The sequence below is a fragment of the Lycorma delicatula genome, chromosome 3, assembly GCF_047948215.1.
Source record: "Lycorma delicatula isolate Av1 chromosome 3, ASM4794821v1, whole genome shotgun sequence".
Taxonomy (NCBI): Eukaryota; Metazoa; Arthropoda; class Insecta; order Hemiptera; family Fulgoridae; genus Lycorma; species Lycorma delicatula.
The window spans coordinates 204,051,603-204,077,066 of NC_134457.1; the positions used below are offsets into that span (position 1 = coordinate 204,051,603).

At 29.7% G+C, this 25,464-nt stretch overlaps 1 protein-coding gene across 1 annotated transcript in view; it reads right to left on the bottom strand.

Annotated features, from left to right (window-relative positions):
- Window positions 1–1,550: 1,550 nt before the first annotated feature.
- eff (ubiquitin-conjugating enzyme E2 eff) overlaps window positions 1,551–25,464 on the bottom strand; it is a 58,857-nt gene continuing 34,943 nt past the window's right edge. The window contains exons 4-6 of the mRNA XM_075361394.1: window positions 24,243–24,320; window positions 19,014–19,119; window positions 1,551–3,502 (exon numbers count right to left, since the gene is read on the bottom strand). Of these exons, the coding sequence (XP_075217509.1) occupies window positions 3,363–3,502; window positions 19,014–19,119; window positions 24,243–24,320 (324 nt within the window). The 3' untranslated portion in view covers window positions 1,551–3,362. The remainder of the gene's footprint in view (window positions 3,503–19,013; window positions 19,120–24,242; window positions 24,321–25,464) is intronic.

Genomic DNA, 25,464 nt, shown 5'->3' on the forward strand with positions numbered 1-25,464 from the left:
TTTTCTCAACATGAGTAGTATCAGTTTAAGTTGACGGCCTTCAATTGACTGATACCACTTTTAATCATGAAAACCATTTGTAACACTGTCTACAAAAACCTAGAGCATCTTCTTCTTGGTAAAGCTTGTTTCAAAAGTTGAAACATTTCAGTAAAAGTTTTCCCTAGTTTCATACATTGTATCATTGTTCCTGAAAATATCACATTACAAAAATCACTTCTAACACTTAAACATGTTGCACTAAAATAACAATAACACAGAAACTGAATGAGATATCAAAAATTCAAGAACATAAGGTTACAGAGAAGGTTATATGAAACACAATGCTGCCAACTGCACGTCACTAAATATCTCTCCTTGTTAGACTCATTCCCAGAAACATCTGTAAAAACAAGTCAGCAGGTGTGAAGCATCAATTTTTTTTGTACAAAAACATGAAAATATCATAAACTGCATAGTACTGAATGTGTTATAATTATGATTGGACAGTAGTAGCATCTGTCAATGAAATGGTTACAATTAATTAGTTCTTGAATGAATTCATTTTTATAGCCGCAGCAGTCAAAATTTGCATTTATGTTGCTATTAGCAATTAAAATATTTAAAAAATAAAACAGATGCTTTTATGATAGAGCAGTTTCTATAACAGTCAGTAAAAAAGTAATAAAGTAGTAGGATTAATTAAAAAAATACATACATACCATGAGTTATCAATATAACAAAGGACCTTCAAATCTTCTTCATAATAACTCTAGATGAAGTCTGTTTATTTCTTGACTTGCGTTAACATAACAAAATTTGCACAAAACAAATCTTTAAAAAAAATTTTTGTTATATTTATGCGAGAAAAGAATTAAGTAACAATTAGGATAAACCCTTCTGGAATACAGAACACAATACTGTTGATAAACTATAAACAAAGACAATGAAATGGATGAATAAAGTAAATCGTAAAAAGACCTTAACCAGATTATATACAGGAGAATATTTACTCTGTCAATCCAATATAATCTCTTAACAAACAGAATGTATAGTTTTGTTTTTGGTTTTTTAATATAGAAAATATGAGGAAAATAAATATCACTAATTTGTTAATATATTTTATTTACATATAATTCAATAAAAATTTTAATGTCATATTGTTTGATTTATTAAGGTGTTTTTACAAGAATGGTGGCCAGTTTAAAAATTCTTTTTTTAGAAGAGAAAAAAACGAAAAATATATATTATTAATGAAAAAAGCATTTCTTAAGTGTTTTTTAAATGGAATAGTGACAAGTTAAAATGAATTCTGGATGAACAAATAATACCTAATTTTCACTCATCAAACTGAATTTGGTACTAAAAATAACATCATTAAAAAAAAAAAATAGAACGCCTGTACATTTTTCCAACAATAGGAAAACACAATCCAATCATTTGTAAAGACAATACAAATAATTAATGAACTGGTGTAAAGAAAAAATATTGACAATTGTCTTAATACATTTCATTGGCTTTAAATTTTTCTGTTGATAAATAACCTGTAATCAGCAAAATATTGCAGAGACTTTTTTTTAGCAAAATTACACTTTTATTACACATTAAATATAATAACTTAAATAAATATTAATTATATACATGTTTCATCAATTTCCATGCAGTACCATTAAAGTATAACAAATAAATAAAACAATTTAAAATAACCTACAATATATAATGAACAAGGCATTAAATATGTATTATATTAAAAAAAAAACATTCCATTAATTTTAAGTACGATACAATTTCACGGATTTAGAATAATACATCATAAGAAACAGCATAATATTCAGGTACTGCTTCATTATTAATTACAATTTGACACTGAAAACAATAATTTTGCTCTCAATGAACACTTTTAATGTTATTTTTAATAACCAATTTTGGAAAAAGAAGCCAATAATTTTTTGTTATTGTATTATTAATTTTTTAATATATATATATATATATTATAATGAGATGAATGAAAATGGGTGAACACTTCATATCAAAACTGGAAAAAAAAATTATGCTATATAATATTATGCAAATTATAATAAATCATTGAAAAAAATTATACATGAATACAGAAAAGGAAACTAAAGTAAAAAAAACCCTATTGACTTCCAACTTACATAATAATCAACAGCCATTCAACAAATGATTAATAGAACAAAATTAATTACAAAAATAAATAATATATTTGATTTTTAACGAAAAATTTACAAAAGAAATAAAATTGAGTAAGTATGTGGGTTTAAAAATGTAACAATTCAAAGTGTTTTACATAAATGTAATTTTTATTTTATAAAGAAAACACTTTGAATTTTAGTATGAACATACCTAATACAAATTAAAAAAGTTAATAAATAATAAAATGGTAAATACATACACTATTAGTTTTCACACTGATCAGTTTTCTATACATATTTTACTATTTTTTTCAACCTTCTCTTTTCATACTGGACTATTAACTGACCACGTATTAATTAAAATAAAGCTAAATTACATTTAAAAAGTAATTAAAAACTTGACTGATTATTTATTTAAATTATAAAGAATAAATTAGACTATTCTCATATGATTTATATATATATTATGTATATATGCAAAGAAGTTTTTCATTTTCACCACCAATAATAAAATATCGTAATTACATTACATATATTATTGAGAGCAGTTGGATCATTTTAGTGCACACATACACACAAATCTGATTTTACTTCCTGCAGCTGTTGATCATGTGCAATTCTTTCAACAACCTCAATCAAACTCTCCCTCGTATTGGAGAAAAAAACAACTTACGACATTGCCTGAGGGGCACGCGACAGGCATCTCACAGCCTTTGTAGAAGAAAAAAATAAATTTAATAACTTAATATACAAGTCTAGTTTTATTACAAATAAAAACATAATAACCTTCTAAAACATATTTTTTTTTTGCAAGTTTATAACATAAATTATCATTATAACTGTTACATATTATCACTGTACATTTGATAAAGGAGTATCTGATGTAAAATGACTTAAAAGAGGGGAACATCATTCAGAGTTTAAAATAGAAGATAAAATTGAGATTAAATACATACAAGCAGCAACCAGTTTAGGTTGCAACAGATATTATCTGCTGCCGTATCACTAATAAAACTCATTCCCCTCTTAACCCTTCACTGTTTTCAACCCTTTTTATTAAATATTTTAACCCCCACTTTTTAAGTGAAATTTTGGATGCTATGAAAAATTTGATCACGATTAAAAAAAAAAAGAAAGGTAATTTTTGTGACTAAAATAATAATAATAAAAAAAAAACAGATCGTTATTGTGGGCCTGACATGTCGTAACGGGTTGAACTGGACCGGCTCATCACATGGCATATTTGCGAGTCCACTCGCGGGCCAATTCGTTGTATTTCTCTCGATCTGTCTTGTATATCCTTGCTATTTCTGGTACCAATGGGTCATCTGGGTTTGGATCACATAGAAGTGAACAGATAGATAGCAAAACTGTACAAATCAAAACAAAATTTTCATAAATTAGAATATAATAAAAATAGATATATAACTAACTACTACTACTAATACTACTAAAAATTATTTTATTTTGAAAGTGTTTTTGTAAATAAATCAAAAATAATATTACACAAAGTAGAGATAGATAATTAACTGTAGAAGTGAAATTTGTTGATGTGATCAAAAAAGAGGAATTGTCCCTTAAATTGCATCAGTTGATTTGGTTGACAGATGACTGTACTTATATTTTGAAGTGGTGGCTTGTAGCTAAGATTAGTGGGGGTTACTGCTCCAGAAAATTTTTTTCTGGGCCTTCTCAAGACCATGGTTAAAGTTTTCTGTAAAATAAAAGAACTGAAAAAAATGAATCAAATAGAATACCTGTAAGCAGGATAATAATCTAATTTACACTTTATTACATTCAAGAATAAAGTACACAGTTTTTAAGCACAACACATGTGGAGTAAAAAAAAAAAACTATCCCTGCACTGTGCCAGTGACTGTGCTCTCTCCCTCATGGCCTCATGTGCACAACAGCCAAACACCACACTACAGGAACTGTGAAGTGTGCAGTTCCATATAAAGATTTTTGTATCTTTTTTATAAACTGGGGGATGGATACTGACATTAAGCTTAAGGATTATATGGTGTACAAGTATAACGAAAAAAGGACCTGATATGTTAAATGTTATTGATAATATCAAGCAGAAATTGGGGGTGCTGCAGTATCTATACATGAGCTGCCACTCATTTTGAATGATCAATCTACACAATTTAGTAAATTTCTAACATTCTAAACACAGATTTTTAGCTTTAATGTTAATATACTACAGCACAGTTACTGTTGGAAGAATTATCAACTTTGGTTTATGACAAAACAAGTATAGAAAAATAATTAAATTTATCAATTTAATTTCAAGTTTAGTTAAAACATAACTATTATTGCAATAACCGTTCCAAAACTGTCTTCTAATTAGCAGCTGAAACTACAGATCGCTACAGCAATTATACTACCAGCAGTCTACAAACTTCTCAAATATCCATCTAGCATTTTTTTTTAGTGCTTGTAAAGAAGTTATAAAAAAACAAATTATCTGACACTGTTGCGCTCTTCTCAACTGTGCATGTGCTGAGAACTCAGGACAGTGAGTCAGTACTGTGAGGGGGGAGGCAGAATTAAATTGAAACTGATGAACTCATTTAAAAAGTTGAACAGTGTAAAATTAAATTACCATTAAGTTAAAAGTACCATTTTAATTCTATAAAAGGTGGATATCAAAACAAAAAATTGATAAGGACAAACTCAAAGAGCAGTCATAAAAAAAAATTAATACTTTTATAGAATTGTGATCTATGTCCATAAATCAATTCAAATTCATTAAGTTATAGATAAGGAATAATCAAAACAGTAGATGCACTACCACCAGCTAAAAAGTTTAAAAAAAGCAATAATGACCTGAACAACAGCTTGGTGGTCCTTTGGTATAATGATTACAAAGTGCCTAAACTACTGGGCAATTCAAAAAGGACTTCACAACTTTAAAAGCATATAAAAATTAATTTAGATAACTTACAGATTCGGCTGAGGTCTCATTTCATAGCATAACACGTCTAGTTTTAACTCGCATAATTCATTAGTACCGAATTTGACCACCCGCGCTGTACCAGTGTTGTTAAAAATTGATACATTTACTGTAAGGAATGTGCTTGCTGTGTGTTTTGGTTTCATGATTTTCAGTCAGCAACTGCAATTCAACATTATTTTTATATAATATGGTAGGGAGAGCCTCCTAGTAGGCATTAAACCTAACTCCTTAGCACCAAACCTTTTTTGAGACAAGTTGTTCTGTTAAACATACAAAATCACCAGGATGCCCACGCGTCACTGAAGCTGCTGTGGAACAATTCAGAGAAAGCTTCCAGGTAGTCAGTCCAAAGAAATCAACTTGATGTGCATCACGTTTGACTGGCATTCCAAAAATTACCAAGTGGTGCGTAATATGTAACAACTGGATTTGAAGCAGTGCAAACTAACCATGGTTCAACACATCACAGATGATGACAAAGTTGCTCAGTTCAGTGTGGAAATGATGGATAGAAATGCAGACAATACATTTTTAATTAATGTTTCCCATCACTGGCAAGGTGACATCCATAACTGCTGAATATGGGGTAGTGAAAACCCTCATGAAACTATGCAGCATATTCGTGATAGATCTAAATCAATGTTTTTGTGCCCTAAATAAACAAAGACTAAGGCCCATTCTTCTTCTAGAAAGCAACCGTGAACGGTATAGTTTATCTGAACATGCTTCAAAATTTTTTAAATCATCAGTTACATGATGATAATGATCAAAATGGGCACACTTACTAACAAGCAAGATAGGACATGAACTCACTACCACCTAAAGTCCCAGATCAGTGGATTAGTCGTGAAGGTCCAATTGCATGGCTACCTTGTTCCTTAAATTTGATCCAACTAGATTTTTTTGTGGGGTTTCATTAAAGATTGGGTTTAAGTATCACCTTTACCCGCTGATCTTGTTGAGACATGAATGGGGGTTGGGGGGGTGGGTGACCGAAATCATCACAAGGTGAATGTCTTCCTCTATGGGGTCGGAATGACTAAAGTCTGAAATGAAAGACTTCAGGTAGAATGTATGTTGCATTACAATCCAAAATGAATGTTGGGTGACAAACTTGGTGTTTTTCTATGAAATGAGACCTCAACCAAATCTGTAAGTTATATCAATAAATCTTTATATGTTTTAAACATGTGAAGTCCGTTTTTAAATCACCAGGTATTAAGCTGGTTGTAAGTTAAATCAACTAACATATATATTTAAAAAGTATTGCCTTACTGAATTTTTTTACTAATATTCATTTTTTATTTGTTTTTGTACAAAGATCATGAACTATTTTAATATAGTCAGGCTGAAAAAAATTATTATGCTTTCCACCTCAATTTTCAAGGTTTTTAGCACATTTTATAAAATAAATTACAGAAAAATCAATCACGGTATCAATATTGAAGGATTTTAAATATTCTTGACACTTCAAATTTGAAACAATACATTTATCAAATGTTGTTTATTGTATTGTAATTTTTATCTATTTGTCCTAAAAATAATCTTTTAACTGAACCATACAATTATTCAAAACGAATTGGATTTCTAATTTCACAAATTTGTATTTTTATTAATTTAACTGAAAAAAGGGAATTAATAAGGAAAACTGGAATAAACTCAATTAAAATTCTGACCTCAAATGCAACAAATAAATGAAAAATTCAAGCACAGTATATATTGTTTATAGTGACCTTCAATGAACCAACAATTTTAGGTCATTATAACCGATAGTCACAATAACCAATGTTTAGATGGCTTAGTGGTACTACTTTATATGCCATCTAGACGAGTATTCTAATACAGTAAGACAATAATCATTAAAAATAATAATTTATTTTCGTAATTAAATAATATAAAAAACAAAAGTATGCAATAATAAATACAAATACAATAAAGTAAGATACAAAAACTTTAAAAAAATTACTTTCTCTGCTAAAAGTCTGTAATTTTGTCTTGTTTCTTATAGTAATACAGTTTTTGAAGGTTTCTAAATCAAAACAAACACTCTGTTTCTTCACTAGCAATTTCTGTAAAACTGAAAAACCAGCAAATGACTTTCATTGCCGCTAAAACTTCTGGAATTTGATGTCTTCATCATTGTCACTCTTGTTATCTTCGTTGTCATTACCTACGTGTCCCAGTCTACTTCTGTTACAGTTTCATAAGTTTCTAAATCTTTGTCAAACTCTTGATAATCTTCAAACAATGCATTTGACAACAATTGGTTTTGCAGACTACTGCCCCATTCTGCTAAAGATTTTTCTTCCCATGCAACGTCATAACCAAGATGCTAAGATATCACTGTCATCCAGGCCTTCTTGTTACTTTTGTAAAACAGGAAGTAATTCCAAATATTTAAAACATCAGGGTTTAGTACTTTCCCCTATAACCAGAAGTTTTTTTTGTCATATTTGTAGCAATTAGTCTTTGTTTTGATAATTTTCATCCCGAACATGTTTCACCATTAAACCAAAAGATTCTTTATGGTGTCAGTTTAATAAAAAAAACTGGATTCATCAGCATTATAGATTCTTTTGTCTGAATAGTCCTCTTTTAATTTTGGCCAAATGGTTTCTAGCCATTTTTCTGACACACTGGTTGGAGCTGTTGCAGCCTTGCCACTTATTCTCCCAGACATACATGACACTAATGAAACTGTTGTATCCCAGCTGAAGTTATTTCACGTGGTTTACCAAATTTTTCAGAAAACTGTTTTCCTTAGTTTGCAATATAGGGCTGCTAATAGGGGATATCATTAGCCCTCTGGTATTTAAACCATTTTAACAGCACTTGGTCTACATCATTATGTTGACTAGGCCGTAATTTTTTTGATATCATAGAATTTGTTTAAAAATTTTTTTTCATAGTTTTTCCATATCACTGATATTGTCGAATGACCTGTGCCTAATTCTTGGGCAATGTCCTTATTAGTTTCACCATTCTCTAACCGCCAAATAATATGCACCTTTTCCTCTATAGTAAATATTTTTCATTAAGTCATAATTACATCACTAGTAAATTAATTATACATAAAATAAAATACTGTAACCACATGATATTGATAGCTCACAGCAAAAGATTAATAACTGAATGTGGCTGCTTCAGTTTACAATAATCTGGTACAGGAAGAACAAAAGAAAAACAAGAACTATAGTATATATGAAGGTAAAAAGGAAAAGGTGACTCATTTTAACTGTCAAAATATTTCTGTAGCTACAATGTAAATATACTACATTACTGACAAGTCACTTCTGTCTGTCATTATAATAACCGATGTGTCACTACAACCATGTAATTATAAACAATATACATACTGTATTTATGTATTAACAGCATAGCAAACAAACCAAGAGACAAGTTTTTCATCACTATAAACGATACTTATTGGTATTAACAGCACACCAAACCTAACAAGAGACAAGTTTTTGGTCACTATATCCTATATGTCATTATAAATGATACTTATTGTATTTGATTGACACTTTAGGTTTACTTTTAAGCAACTTTTAAGAGAAATATAGCATGATTTTATTTTTTTGTTATTTAAAACACTTTGTAATATTAAAAAAGTACAAGTAAAACACTTTGAAAATATTTCCTAAGTACTTATATAATATAATTTTTTGTTTTACTTTGAAAAAAAATTGTCCTAACCAATGAAAGATAAGAATACAGAAATATTTTTTGATTTTTATTAATAAAAAATAGATTTAAAACAAAATATTTATAATCACCGAACAATTTTCTGAAAAGAAAAACATCATTCTAATGTATATCACATCATTAGTTACACAATGTTAGGTGGTTAGAAAATAGATCAGCTGTTTGGAAGAACCCATAGTTCAGATTATTTTATTACAGTTTTAAATGTAATAAAATATCTAATGCTTTGATCTATGTTAATGTTATTATTACACTACTGCAAAAAAGAATGATTTTTATACATAAATATTCCTTTTATTCATCTATTCATTGCAATCTTTATTCTTGTTTTATTATTGATAATTTTTTTTTAATGGGATTAATGACATATTTCATGTAAAAAAAGAAACATACAACACAATAATGATATAGAATCTGATACTTATAGGAAAACTTAAAGTAATGTTTATCACAATCCATATTATCTAACCACCCTTAAATCCATAAATTTATGCACACATTCTCATATGGTACACTAGACTATTTACTTAGATCAGTATCAATCAATTAAAATGTACATTGAAGTAATCATATTGAAGAAACAGCTAATTAACAGAAACAATGATAATTTCATTAATACATAAACTAAAGATGAAAAACAGCAACATAAGATATCTGGAAAAAACATAATATGTCTACGAAAACATTATATACAGATTCTCTAACAATATTAATAAAATTACAAACATATGACAAAAATAAATACAGCACAGTTTATAGACAAAAAAATAAACTAAAAATAGTAAAATGTAGTTAATTTATTTATTATGCATTTTAAGTGCTTATTTTATACACTTACACTCTTAAAATAAACAGTTATATATTTACAACATTTAAATATGAGGGTCTTTACAATTCATCTATACTATAAAAACAATTTTAATAACAGCCACTCAATTTTTTTTTCCTGAAAGATAACCCCCAATCTGTTTCCTTAGTCAAGTGATAGGCAATCAAAAAAAAAATCCTTTTCCAACATAATCTTTAATTTCTTGAGATAAAATAAGATTAAATGCTTCAGTAAATGAATGAGAAATCAACCATTTGTTATAATTATATTGCCGGTGTCCATCTCCCACTCTTTGATATGTTATGAAAACACCATTATATACATATATAGATAATTAGATTTCATAGTCAATCAGCTATAATTTTTAGTGTTTGAACTTTTACAATTACAACCATCATTAAGGTTGTTGAGGCAAAGAGAACTGTCTTTAGCACTCTGATGGTGCAAGGAAAATCATTAATGGAAATGAAAAAAAGAAGAATTCATTTAAAGTAAATCCACAGGACACCACACAACATTTTTACTTTAAATGACTGGCCAGTTTTGAATATCTTCAATCTTCATAATAAACTCATATACTGGAGCCTGTGCTAAAGGTATGACCCTGAAACGACATACTATATAGTTTATAGCACAGTATTTTTAATAGTAAAAAATAGAGGTAAAACAGGAGGTATTTTAATTTTGTAAATATCTTGGTCGTAGTTTGCTACAGTCTATTTTATTGGAGGTCTACTTCCTGTTTTGTTCTATATTATTAAATTTCAGTAGGGGGTTCTTTCTACAATCTAGTAGGGGGTTTCCAAATTCAGTAGGGGGTTGAATTCACAATCTTATTTCAGTTTGTCGGAGATAAAATCAACAACTGAAACCGAATATTTCTCCTTAGAATAATGGTTTTATATCCATCCTTCTACCTTCAACATTGAAAACCTGGAAAGTTAGCAATTATTTACAACAAAACCCTTCCTGCACTCTTTAACCTTTTCCCATCACAATGATCTGCGGTTGATTAGCATTCCGCGAAAATATATCGGTATCTGATTGCCTCCCTTCATAGTCTTAGCTACCCTCTTGTGAAAAAATTTCAAAAAATTACAGTGTATAAAGAGATTTAACAGATTCTGTCAAAAAAAAACCCGTTACAATTGGGTATTTTTTATGCCTGTGAAAAAAAAATTGAAACAGTACAAAAATTATGATAATTTAATTGCAGATTTTTTTTGCGCATTTCTACCGTGTTTTTTATTAGCAAATTTTTTTTTTTTGCTTTGTGCTTATGAAACAGTTTGCTGATTTTAAAAATAATACTTTCAAGCAAATCGGTTGAAAATTGGGCAAAATATGATGAAAAACCAGTGTCGTAAATCACGGATTGGTAACATATGTTATTATAAGTGAAAGTAGATTCAGAAAACTATGTTTTATAAAAATTCCCACCACTCAAAAGGCTATTCAGATTGACAAAAAACCATTTTACTGTATACTCTTATTCATTACGAATCTATATGTGTTACATGTTTACCGATATCATTCGTCAGAAAAGATATTTATAGACCTCAAGTAAAAGTGACGTATTTATGACCACAAATTCCTTCTTTATTTTTTTTGTGTGCCGTATATCATAATTTATTATGTGTTTCAATATATCGATATGTTGCTAGTAAGATAAGCTATTTTTGTAAATAATAAATAAATCCGTAATCCTCATAGCAATTATAATACACAAGTCACACACACACAAGCACATTTCTGAGAAAAAATGGTCATATTCTTTCTAGTCTAAATAAAACATTTTACATCGTATAAACGTTGTTCAAATTGTATAATAAAACTGATTCCTTTGTGAATATAAAACAAAATAACAGACTTAAGATGCCATATAAAATGATTTTGTCACAGCGTTTTAAAACTGACGCCGTACATAACCAGTTCCAAGGCTACATGATCTGAAAAGTTTTGTCTCAAGTCACACTTTACTATCATGACTTTTGTTCATAATTAAAATTGTAAGTTCAAACAATTTTAACATGTTTGTTATTTGTAATAAGGCAACATTCTTTTTTCAAGTTTGCATTCGAAAATGAAATAAGGATTAAGTGAATAAAATTTATAAATCTTGTGTAGAAAACTTAAGATAATGGTAACAAAGGGATTTATTTATCCATACCATTATTTGGTATTCAGATGATCTGGTGAAATCAATAAAACCATTCTTATTACTAGATTACTCATTTTTCTTGTCAGATTTTTAAAAGAAAACTAAGATTTTAATTCCAAATCTGCAATTAGTCAGCCATAAAGTGCCTCATGGACCAGGTGCCTCCATTCTGATATCTCTCTAATAATAAAAACATCATCTACTGTAGTCATCTAATATAAACAGTAAACATTTTTCACCACACTTTGAGGAGAGTTTGTAGATTTTCACCCAGTCAGAGTTGAAAGAGTGAAATCCAATAGTACATGATCAGGCTTACTAGTTTTACAATCAAGATTGAAAGAAGGAATCTTAGTTTCTGGAACACATAACTGGCACAAAATCACAAGAATTTAATCTTCCATAAAAAGGAAGAGAAATTTATTTACTGTTGTGATATCCCAGCTTTGACTGGCTGCCTGAGAACAATTTTTTCTTAGACAAAAGCCTGTGTTTATTTATTGACTACAATAAAAGTGTGAAAAACATTCTCTTCATAGTAGGAACTAACTTCAACCAACTGCTTTCAACATTCTTAACATAAGACAATGTCTATGGAAAAAACAATTAAAAGGAACAAAAGTGGTAAGTAAGCGATCTATTGATGGATATGATGTTTTACCGAGAAAACAAGGAAGATATACTAAATTTTCTTGCTTTTTGAATGAATAAGCAAGTACAGCCAAGGATCACAGTGTAATGTTAAATAAATAAAAAAAAGCTAATGACAAAGTTGAATACTTTCCTGGCATTGGGTTACTTATTCTTATATAGTACAAAAATAATGATAGATGAAAAAAGTTATGAAAGGTTACTTTTTGGGGTGGGGTAATTTATTATCATACAGGCTGCAGCCGAAAAAATTAGAAGATGTAAAAGTCACACCATGCAGACATCTGTGTAGGTGGTGGAGGGAAACACTTAGCTGAATAAAAGCAGTTTAAAGCCTTCAGTTATGATGCAGTGTTGGTTGGAAGAGCACTGCACTTTTGCAGTAGAAGCATATGTTTGCAAAAACATAATGGTTCCACTACTGTAATGCAATAAGTTTTCAATGGTGTTTTGAAATTGGAAGGAATGGAAAGATTCCCACACACCAGACAATATTGATTTGGGTCCAAGACAATTGAGGTTTAATGCATCCATTTTTAACAAGAACCTGCCAGTGTGAACTACAGAAAATGTATGGAGAGTAGCAGAAGCATTTCAGTGTAGTCCTCAGTGTTATGCTTGTCCCCATTCAACCACCTTACATTTAGTCAGTAGAACTGTTAGACGCATCTTTCATGAGGATTTAATTTTCCATCCCTTTAAGTAAAGGGATTAAATGAAGTAGTGCTGCAACTCAATCCCTGTGATTTGAATCATTGGAGTAATTGCCAGGCAGCTGCTGCAACTAATCAAAGAAATAGCACAAGTGCTGGATCACCTGCTAATATCCAATGAAGCACATTTTCATCTAAATGGATATGTTAACAAGCAGAACTTCAGATATTGGGCTGCAGAAAACCCACAATGCATGCTGCCTGAGAAGCCACTGCATATTGAAAAGTTAAGTACGGTGAGGTGTTAGTGCATTTGGTGACTGGGCTGTACTTTTATAAGAATGCTAATGGTCAGTCTGTTATGGTCACAACAAATTGGTGTATGGTGCTGTAGTAAACATTTCTCTACAACGAACTTCATCAGCATATCAACACATGCCTGGTGTGGTTCTAACATGAAGCACTACTGCCCACACAGCACAAAGTTCCATGACAGTCAACTGAGAAACGTTTCCCCAACATGTCATCTCTCATTTAGAAGATGTTACATGGATCAGCATGCAATTTTTCTAATGGGACATTTGAAAGAGAAGATTTACACCAAACTAACTCACACTTTACAGTAACTAAAAAATGTCATCCAAGCAGAGATTTATGTAATTAATTCCATTGGACTGGCTGAGGAAAGTCACAGGCGACATGAAGAGATGTGCCTTACTGCTAATGATGATCACATGGATGATGTATCTTCAAAACGTGAGTTGAAAACTAGATGTTTCTTGTTCTTTACAAAGGTGTACATAGTGTTCTATTAAATAGTGTATAAATAAGGTGTTCATTTTCACGCTTCAAATCGTCTAAATGTTTCTGCTCCATCTGTTAAATGTTTAAGTAAGGCAAAAATTGTTTTTTTTCTGCTCTTCATCTCCAAAATGACTTCCAAGATTTTTTTTTTGATTTTTCTACTATTACTATGTTAAATGGAAGAAACTATACAAAATTCCACTGAAAAATATACAACCTAAAAAAAGTAAGCTAAGATTTCTTGTCTGGGGGTGAATTAAAGATGAAATTATATTGCAATATTTTTAAAGTTTAAAAACCAAAAAAACTTTTAAAGAAATAGAGAAATCTATACTTGTATTTTGGTCAGCTCTCCTAACCACAAAGTATTTTGGGGGGGGGGGGGCTCACTTGCACTACTAATATGCCTTGGAAGACAAAAAAAAAAGTTTTAATTAAAAAATATGCACTTAATAAAAAGGTAGCTTTTTCAATTCTGGTTGAAGGAATTTTAGGGCAAAATTTAAAAAAAAAAAAAAAACAATGATAAGATAACCATGCATGCATGTGTTGAACTTACTGGGGTTACATTTGCAAACTTCTGAAGATAAGTGACCCTAAAAAGCTATTTACCCTACTCCCAGGAGATATCAATCCAACATTTTACCAACAAATTATCCTATATACACACACGAGTCTCTGTACAAGATTTCATGAAAATCGATTTTTCCATTCATTCAAGAGCTTCAACCATGCCAACAAATGTACATGCACAGACCAGACCAACATTATATCCCACTTTTTTTATTTTTGGAGGTCCCCGAGTCAAACGTCAAGAAATGCAACAAAGCTTGTATCCCATTTTTTGACTGATTACCACACTTTTCTGTTTGCAGCATTAGCTTTTAGAGCTATGATACCAGTAAAGTAAAAATGGCCCAAAAAAATAGGGTGCTAGGAACAAAAAGTATAGTAAATCACCCAAAAAATAAAAATTATAATATTATGGTGTATATTAACTTACTATGTATTAACTACTATAATAAGTACTTACTTATTAACTATTAACTTACTGTATGTATTAACCGAGTCACAAAAGGTTTTATTGCTCCTTTACACATCAAATTAAGGTTGGAATGAAGTAATTGGTCGAGGCTTTAGACCAGGAATGGCCAACCCGCAGATCCCCCGTGTATAATTTTGCAGCCCGCAAGATTCAAGACAATTAAAAAAATATATGTTTATTTTGTGCATTATTAACATGGAAAAATTTCAATAAGGTTTCTGTTTCGTCATATTGTTATGACTTTATGACTGTGCATAAAAATAATGAATCTCAACCAATTTAGAACGAAGATGTTTGTAAAAAAAAAATTCGAGAACATGCAGATTTGTTTTCACTACTACTTGCTGTATATCGTATCTTCAATAATTATACATCTGGTGTTGAGAAGCTGTATATACCAGGATGTGTAGTTGTCACAGGTAGTGGCCACGCTATAGTAAAATGAAATTATGTTTTATAGATTATTTCATTTCCACCAGGTATCCTGTAACTTATCTTTACATATACGGTTCAATATGCAAATTTGGATAGGTTGTGATGGAGTACTTATCAAATCATTTTGGGTTCATCCAACATAAGTGTACGATCGAGTAACATTGTGGTCCGCCCTCCTTAACAATTATTGTATATTTTTTTTTACGTTTGTAACGGGTTATATATTTAATACATCGCTATAGTTATAACATTTATATACATTGGAATAGTAACACAGCACGATACGAGTGAAGAGAGGGGATAGAAAAACATGAGGACTCATTTTAACTCTAGCCATTTGCTGTTTTTGGTTATTATTTATTTCCAACAAGCATACAGCTAATTACAGTTTATTTACTTATTTTTTATACACGTAATGTAAAAATTCCGTAAATTCGCCTAACATTGAACACCAGAGGTGTTGAAACAGAATATAACCTCTACTACACCAATTAACCGCCAATTAATGGTGAATTATAGTAAATTACCCACACCAAACTTTCATGTCAGTGCTCAGTGTCTTGATTTGCTAAAAAATAAAATCCACATCACTGTTGTGACTGTAGAATAGTTTTTTAAAATTATATTTCAGATAAATTGATTTGTCTGAAATAAACTTATAACTTGGTAAAATTGAAAATAAATTTAATTTTGAAAAATTAAACAAAATTTTCGAGTATAAGTACAAAGAAAAGTTGTGGATAAAAATAGACAATACAATGAACAGTGGAAAGAAAAGTAATTTTTTATTAAGCTAAGCTCCAAATTAATGTGTTTAATTTGTAAGGAGACTGCTGCTGTATTTAAGGAATACACCAGTAAAAGACATTATTCCAGAATATCTGAAAATTGAACTAACTAACTTATACTGAAACGCATTTTTCAAATCAAAAATTAATTTTTATAACATGTCACAAACGAAAAATGTTGTAATTTTGAGATATTTGGCACAAAAAGTTGGGAGAGCTTTTGGATCAACTTACATCTGTGAACTTGAAAATGAAATTCATGAAACATAAATCACGCGCATCCTTGACTGATGAAAACCTGCAAACCCAACTACGATGTATAAATACAAGTATTAAGATCGACCTGAAAATACTAAATGAAAGAAAAAGAGAAACAAATTTATTACCGATTAAAATATTATTAGATTGTTTTATTATTTCTATAATGATAAAAACTGTTTAATTTATGAATAATAAAAAATAATGATGATTTATTGTGTTCTAAATCTAAATTTTCATAGCCAAATTGAATTTTCATAGTGGCCCGCAACATCATTTCAGTTGGCCAAGCCTGCTTTAGACAGGATTGGTTTTTACTACTGTTGCCTCATTCATTATTATCATATGGAAAAAACTATTGAAGGTACTTCTTATAGCCTGTAAATTTGAAGCTAATTAAAGATGTTGAATTAAAAAACATAATGAATAACTTAAACTACTGGCACATTTAAGATAAAAGCTGCAGCATAAGCTTCATATTACATTTTTGCATCCTCATCTATAAAGGTTTCCAGAAAATTTATGTTCACTGAAGAAAAACTAAAGCAAATCGTAGAGAGATTTCTCAGGGAATAGGGATGGGAAGTAGGTAGAAGAGATGGGCAGGACTTCTGCATGATGGCCACAAACTAAAAAGAAATAACCCTCTATGATAGCACACAACTCTACTTAACATTCATTTACGGTAAACGTGGAGAAGAGAATTGTTTGTTTGTTTGAAATCTGATTAACTGAGATTTTCTTATATTAACATATCAATGTTATTAACATATTTGTGACAAGATGGGTATGAATTAGCAATAATTAAATATATTCAACTCAATTTGGTTAAAATCCATACATGCTGTGAGGAACAAGTAAGTCATTTGAATTTAGACACTTAAGACAAAAATCATTTTTAGGTAGCCTCTGTTAAAAAACTTTAATATAAAAAATTCACTTGCAGGATTGAGTAATTTATATGGTGTTCATAAAATTAAATTTACTAATATTACGTAATCAAACACAAATCCCAACAGGTAATGTTCTGTATTAGTTATTTTTTCATAGTGGCAGAAGAAAAAAAAGTAATTTGTAGTAAGTAAAATAAGCAAGTATAAATTATTGGAAAATCTAACAAAAATTTACATTGGATTTTCTCTGAAAAATAAAACTTTATCTGTTGACTTTTAACACATCATACAATTGGGTTTATAACACTGTACTAAGAAGTACAAATTTCCAAATTTTTGAATTGTAATCTACACCAACATTATACTAAGAAAATGAAGATTTAACAAAAAAATTGTGAACTATATTGAAATGAACACTTATCTTGGAAGTTATTATGCAGAATCCAGATGTAATCCATGCATGAATTATAAAAATAACATTCTTTGAAGTTTAATATAGCACAAAAATAAATACCATTACTCCCTCTTATTAAAAATCACTTGGTAAATTAATAAGCTTGCCTAAACAACTGAATCAATAATAATACAATCTACTAACTGTGTTTGAAAAATAAACTGAAAAAAAAAAATTATTATATTAATATGCTTGGTTAATTTTATACTGATCGAAGTATAATCACTATAGAGAAAAATAATCTTTTCTACAGAGAAATCCGAAAGCGGCACACAAAAAAATTAGTGTCTATAAATAGTAGTAAAACTGAAAAAGTTACATCGGCTACCGCAAGATAGCATCACTGGTATGAACAACAAACCTAGATCCCATTGTGATGAGAACTGATCACACAACGCTTGCAGTGGTGCTTTGTATATTGCTTGGTAAACATTTTGTTTTCCTAAGGGCAAACAGTTTTCATTGTTGAACATTATTTTTTGTCATTCTTAGGCATGTCTTGTAGACAAATTTTGTGGGAAACTTTCAAACGTGAGTACCTAACAATTCGAACATAAGATTAATCGCCAGATTTAGAGAATGCAGATCAGTTGTAGACAAGAAGAGAAACAGAAGACTGGCAATTTTGATTGATGCTAAACTGGCTGAGGTTAAGAATGTGATGCAACATTTGTCTTCAAAAAGCTTGAGGAGAGATCAGCATACCCTCAGTTTTCATATGGAAGTGCTCAAGAGAACACAATGAAGCGGTTACACTTTCATGCATATCATGTTCACAGCATTCAGGAATTGAAGGAGCTGGATAAAGAAAGGTGCATTAAGAAAAATATGGTAAAATGAGTTCATACATGCATTACACTAAATGGGACAGCCATTTTGAGCAATGCTGAAATAAAATGTCTAACTTTTTTACTTTGAGTGCACAAATTTTGAATCTCTGTACATTTGACATGTCATTAATATATTTATAGCTAAGACTAAAAGGGAGAAAAAAGAATTAGTTTTTGTTGAATTAAAAATAGGTAATACGAAAGCAATGCAGTTATTTTGACAAGCTAAAACACAGTAGATTATTTTTGGAAAGACACTAACAAATTCTGTATTGTTGATTAACCATAGAAAATAAAAACATTTATGCAATTTACAGGGAAAGCTGTTATAGAATAGGCAAAAAAAAATTTTTTACACACACATACTTCAAACATATAACAGTATTCACAAAATTAAAACAACTCTCTCGTACCTTTTGAAATTGTGAGTGCAGGTGACCACTGTGATCTCAAGATATCAAGACAAATGCTACCATTACTATTAATATTAGGATGATAAATTCTGGTTGTAAATGCAACCTGAAAAAATAAAGTCATTATAAAAAAAACAAAAAAAACACTGAATGCCATAGATAGAATATTACACTGGCTGGGAATTGCAATTTTAACTAAACTCATTGCAATTGATTTTTACCATCTAAAACTTGTGCTGAAACAAAAATTTCAGTACTATTACACACTACCAATTTCATGCAGTTTGATAATAAAATAATTATTCAAGTTATAAACAATTTTTTTAATAAAATTTGATGGCAAGAATTATATATATATATTATATATTTACACATACACACTACTTATTTTTGGTGTAAATATTGCTGGTTCTATTAGAAAAGTTTTCTTCAAGCAATAAAGAGATAATTTATAAGTATAAGAGTTATGATATTTAGTAAAACACTAGCAAATCCTGTGTTTTAACTGTAAAGTTGAATAGAGCATAGAGCACTGTGATAATAGTTTCTATGAAATTTTCAAAAAACTGTACGTTCTAAATCACAACATAATAACATAATATCAACATAATATCACACTTTTTTTAGACTGTCAACCAATGATATTTCATGATTAAATAACAAAATTTTCTACACAAGAATAAAAAACAAATTTTTTTTAAAAATGGTTACACCATTAACCTCTTATACCATAAATTAATGATTGCTGAATTTATGTAATATTTCAGCATGGATATCAGTGAACTTTTGGGAAAACTTGGTAGTGTGTTTTTTAACAATTTATATTACCATACACAAAATATGATAAAAGCATTTAACTTAATTATAATGGGTCAGTAACTGATTTTACTGACAATAAAAAATAATCATGCTTACATTCAAAAGTTAATATTACAGCACCATCTTGAGTCCCCAGCTACTTTTCAAGAAAAAAGTTATGATGATTAAGGTAAGATCATAGTGTCTATTCACATAAATAACATTTTAATGTTGTTTAATAAAAATGTTTATGGTTTTAACAATTTTTAGAGAAAAATAACCTTTTACTTACAAAATCTTTTCAAAATCATGGTCTGTAATATTACAGCCCTGATTTCTGCTCCAAGGCTAAAATTAAGGCATACTTAAATTTCTGGGACACAAATTGAAGGATAAATTTGGCAGTTAAATATGTTTTAATCTGAATAATTGAATAAAATAGGCCCCAATTTTTATTCAAAACTGAACAATGTAATTTAAAACTGTATCTCTAGTAATTTCTACTTTGAAACACCCCAAAAAAAAGCAGGAGTTAAAAAATATTTCTTTTTAGGTTTTTTATAATTTAACTTTGTTAACTGCTGATAAATAAAAATTTTGAATAAAATTTAGAGAAAGCTGATGAAAATAAGTCAACAAAAAGCAAAATAGTTTCAAAAATTCAACTTTATCTGGAACATGATAGAAAAATGTAACAAATAATTTTACAATTTTGAGCAGAGCAAAAAAATTTTTCTTCTAGTGCCATAATAAATAATAATTAAAAATATAAAACGTACGAAGCTCGGCTGATAAATTTTGCACATATATGTGTAGATTGGGAATGAGAAGATATTGGAATTAAATAAAAAATGAATAAAAGTTCAATACCTTAGCTTTAAAATGCAGTTTTTATTTTTCACTATAATCCCAATTTACACCGATACACTTTTCCCAACATGTGAAAAGTTTTTGCATTCCAGTCACTGAAAAATGCTGGCAGTCTTTCTTGGATCCAAGTGGCCACAACTTCCTTCACCTTATCGTCAGTGGTGTATATTTGAGGAAAGAAGTGGAAGTCGCACGGAGCCAAATCCAGCAAGTATGGTAAATCCGGAATAGGCTCAAACTTCAGCTTGCAGAGAGCCATCAGGGTTTGTTTGGTACCCATCGTGCACAGATTTTACGGTAACCCAACTGCTCAATATGGCTGATTCATTCTTTAGATTTGCCTAACTGAATAGCAAAGCGTTGCTGGGTGATTCGCTGGTCACTTTGAAGCAAATCGTCCATCTCTTTTCAGTGTTTCTCGTCAGTCACAGAAACTAGTCATCCACTGTGAGGTGTGTCCTCAATTGTCGCTTTACCAGCTTCACATTCACAAAATTTCAACACCCACCTATTCACAGTACTCCGGTCACAGTTTCACTACCATAAATCGCTTTTGAACTATGAAAAATATTTTTAGGATTCACATTTTCTGCTGTTAAATATTCTATCACCGCACACTGTTTTAACTGTGTTGGCACATTGGTTGCACTTTATTCCATTTGACAGAATCCAAAGATTCTATCATCAAGACTTTCATAAGAACAGTATTACATTTTCTTGCAAACATATCTGATTGAACTCTTGGAAGATTATCTAATTCCAAATAAGATTGGGGGGTTTAGTTCATACAATGGTGCACCGGTAACCTTTCAAAATGTTAACAAATTATTTAAATGAGTACTATTTACTGTATTGATTAAAAGCAGTAAAATGGCCACATATAAGCTCCTGATTTTATGGAATCAAGGTTGGGTTGGATGAAGTAGTTAGTTTATTCTATAAACATGAACTAAGAAATCTTATCATACAAGATGCTGCAGCAATTATTAAGAACACTCCTGATGCAATAAGACATATCTGATAAACCTGAATTTGTCATGTTAAATGCTGGATTTTACAAAATGGCGGTCCATTGGACAACTACTTTAAATGTATGCTATTACATTTATCATTCCAGTAATAAACTTTGAGATAAAACATATTTAAGTAATTTTTTATTTCCTTCAAATTTAGTTTTTTTATGTATTTAAGATTTTTTTTTGTTGTTTAAAATTGTAACATTTTTCAACCATATTTTGTCTGCTTTGATTTGAACAAGTCAAAATTTCTAAAATCTTTAGTTTTCTATTGGAAATTTTCTCAAAATATCTCACTTCTTTCAGAATTAAATTCTGTTTCAAATCTAATTTTTTTTTTTACTCTTTCTGGTTTCAAAAATTTTCTTCAAAACTACTGGAGATCAATTCCGAGACCTATTTTGTTCAATTTTTCAAGCCAAAAAACATAGAAAACCACCACATTTTCTCCTTACTCTGGATTCCAAGAATTACAGTATTGTTCAATTTATCCTTGGAGCAGGAATCAGAAAAGCCAATTTAAGTTATCTACGTTTGCACTTATTAACTTGGCAAACCACGAGTGCCAACCACTTCTATGGGGCCCAATGACTTGCAGTCATGATTTATTTCCATTGCAAAAATTTCTAAATACAGATAATTATTAACAATAGCCAGTCATTGGCTATTAATAGATTGCTATTAACCAATGATTGGCATGTAAAAATCAAAATTAATCATACGCTCCGAAACAGCAACTGAATAAACAATTTTTATGGTTTAAATTGGCCATCAACTTAACAATAATAGCCTAGATATGTTGTTCAAAGCTGAGAAGAGTCACTTGATTGTTTGTGCCCTTTCAAGCACCAGTGACTAAGACAGAGGCTAACTGTTCATTAATGCAAGCATTATTCTATTTTTTTTATAGCAAGTTTCCAATGGAATATTGAGAATCCTCAGTTACAAGAACTTACAGAGAGGTGTCTTATAGCAACAGTAAAATAAAAATGCTTCTAACACAGAAGGTGATTTTATAAAATAAAGCACAATATTCAGCAGGTGTTTACAATCTGATGTTCCTAACAAATATTGTTTATAAAATAATAAAAGAGAATCCTGTGTAAAGTGTGTTAAAAGTGGTCGATTATATTCTTATCAATAGTTCCTTTAAATCAGTACTAAGATTAAATAATTATTCTACTTATTTCCAAATAACACCACCTTGGTTTTTTTAATTTATTATGAATATTTTACTATTTTTAATTTTTCTTTAACTCTTTTAACTAGTTAAAAATATATTTTACTAGATTTCAAAAAATATTTTTCAAACATCTAACTATCTTCACACCAAGAATTTACTTAGTTCTACGGGCCTTGATCTCATCAGCATGGACCTAGCACGGTCGTACCTATAATTACAGAATCAAAAATGGACAACACAGGATTACAATAAAGAAAAGATTTACTTTTACAGAAATTGTAGAATTAAACAACATCCACCCAGAGAAAAACTTACGGACCCTTCCCAACTGCATGTACCTGAAAATTCTTCCTATCAAAACATTTTACCCAGAGGGAAGCAGTACAATATTGATCAATACACCTACAACCTTAAAAAATATATGCAAACACAAAACTGCTTTACCTCAAAAAATTACAGAACAGTCCATCCAGTCCATATGTTTCTAAAAGAACAACCTCACCAACCCCTGAAAATAACTTCTGGAATGTGGAATTACCCAACTGAACTTTAAAAATATTCAACCATAATTTAAAAGAAATGGATAAAAAAATTTAATTAATCACAAAAAATGCTGTTAAGTTTCATTGAATTATGGATAAATTTCTTTGAATTCGACCTTTCATCATTAAGACAGCATAATAATTATTAATTCAAAAATTTCATGGAGGTTATGTTCCAACTAGCAACAAGTCTGCTTACAAAAAGGTCTTCCAAGGGTCCTGGTTAAGGGAACAATTGCTGAAAAAATATGGTTGTACTTTGATGGTCTAGGCCAAATGATTAAAAATTACCCATATATATAAGAAGAACATTTTATCAACAGGAAATTTTTCCAATAGTGCACAATTTCCTTTTTTATAATAAAAAGAGTGGATAAAAACAAGACTTTATGAAAGATTGGGTAGAAACTATACTGGAGAGGTAGTGAAGATGAAAAAATGACTGTCAACATCAACATCAAAGCAAGTAATTGCTAACAAATAAAAAAGAATAACTGATTTTTAACGGCTCACTACTGATATTTCATTTTATGCTGCAGAATCATCCTAAAAATCACATACAAAAATCTGCCAATGAAACAAAAATTATTTCTTTTATTGCTGAGCATTCTTAATTGTAGAAGAATTAAAAATTAATTTAATAATGGCCAATTTGATGAAATAAACCAAACATTTTCAAAGAAAATGTCGTTAAAATTATTTAATGTCATTTTCAAAATCAATAATTTAATTTTAGGTCATCCATGACCTACTTAGTAGAATACAACTTAATTTGTAACATAAATACAGTTATTAGTAAAAAAAAATTTATCACATTTACCTTAGGAGGTTTGAAGGGGTAATCTGTAGGAAAGTGAATTGTTAAAAAGAATACACCACCTTGATATGGACTGTCAGGCTGAAAAAAAAAATACAATATAAGTTTATAAATAATCAAGAAGTAGTTTTTTTTAATACTCATTTAAAAATAGTTGTTAACTGTAGCACAAACAAGGGATGCAAACAACTAACAGTTTCAGTTGGTCAATCAATAACTGACCACAAATATTCACAAATCAATCCTTAAGTAATTTATAATCACCTTGAAATATGTATTATTATTGCAACATCAGAAAATAACAAAACAATATTTTCCCCTTTTTTCAACAAGCTGATAATACATGCACTGAATCTATTAGTCACTGTCATTTACACCAGTTGAGGTGAAGAACCACAAATCCTGGTAATTTATTATTTACTTATACAATTACACCAGTATTAAGGACGGGAAAAATTTGTGAGACTTCTTCATTAACCAACATAAATCTTTATTTATTACCTTAATTATGAGAAGCTATTCAACTTTCTCACATCCTATTAAAATATCCTTGTTTATGAACAATTCCACAATTCTCTCTTTCTTGTTTCACATGTAACAGTACAATAATATGTATGAACATGTCTTTCAAGAAATCATTCCACTCTATTGTAAGTTTAATGAACTTCTAAAAAAATCTTTGCATAATTTTAATATAGAAATTCAGAATATAATTACAAGTGGAAAGAATAAATTTCATTAACAATAACGGTTGAAGGCAACTTGACAAGAGTTTAGAAAATTGACAGTCATTCGCAAGAATATCAAGCAACACATTAGAAGTTTAAAGAAATTAGTAAATAAGAACTTTCATGTTATTCACTGTGCCAAACATATCTTTATTTTGTTTACCATAAGGACTGGCTGTATAATACACATAATTATTCTCCGAGAAAGAACTGAATTATAACTCTTGTAACCTCAGAGCCTTTACATGCATTACAGTACAAGAAAAGCTGGGACAGTGCAAAGCTGCAAATTATGTCCTTTCTGGTGTTAGATACAAGATTCAACTCAAAAGGGGGAACGAACATTCAATAAATAACAACATATTTACACTTAACTGTCAATATCATAACAAAACCTCATTAACAATCATTTTCTGAAATCTCACAAATTCTAAATTTAAAGGGAATTTTTCTTAAAAAACTAAAACAATAATAATATTCTGAGAGTATATAAACTG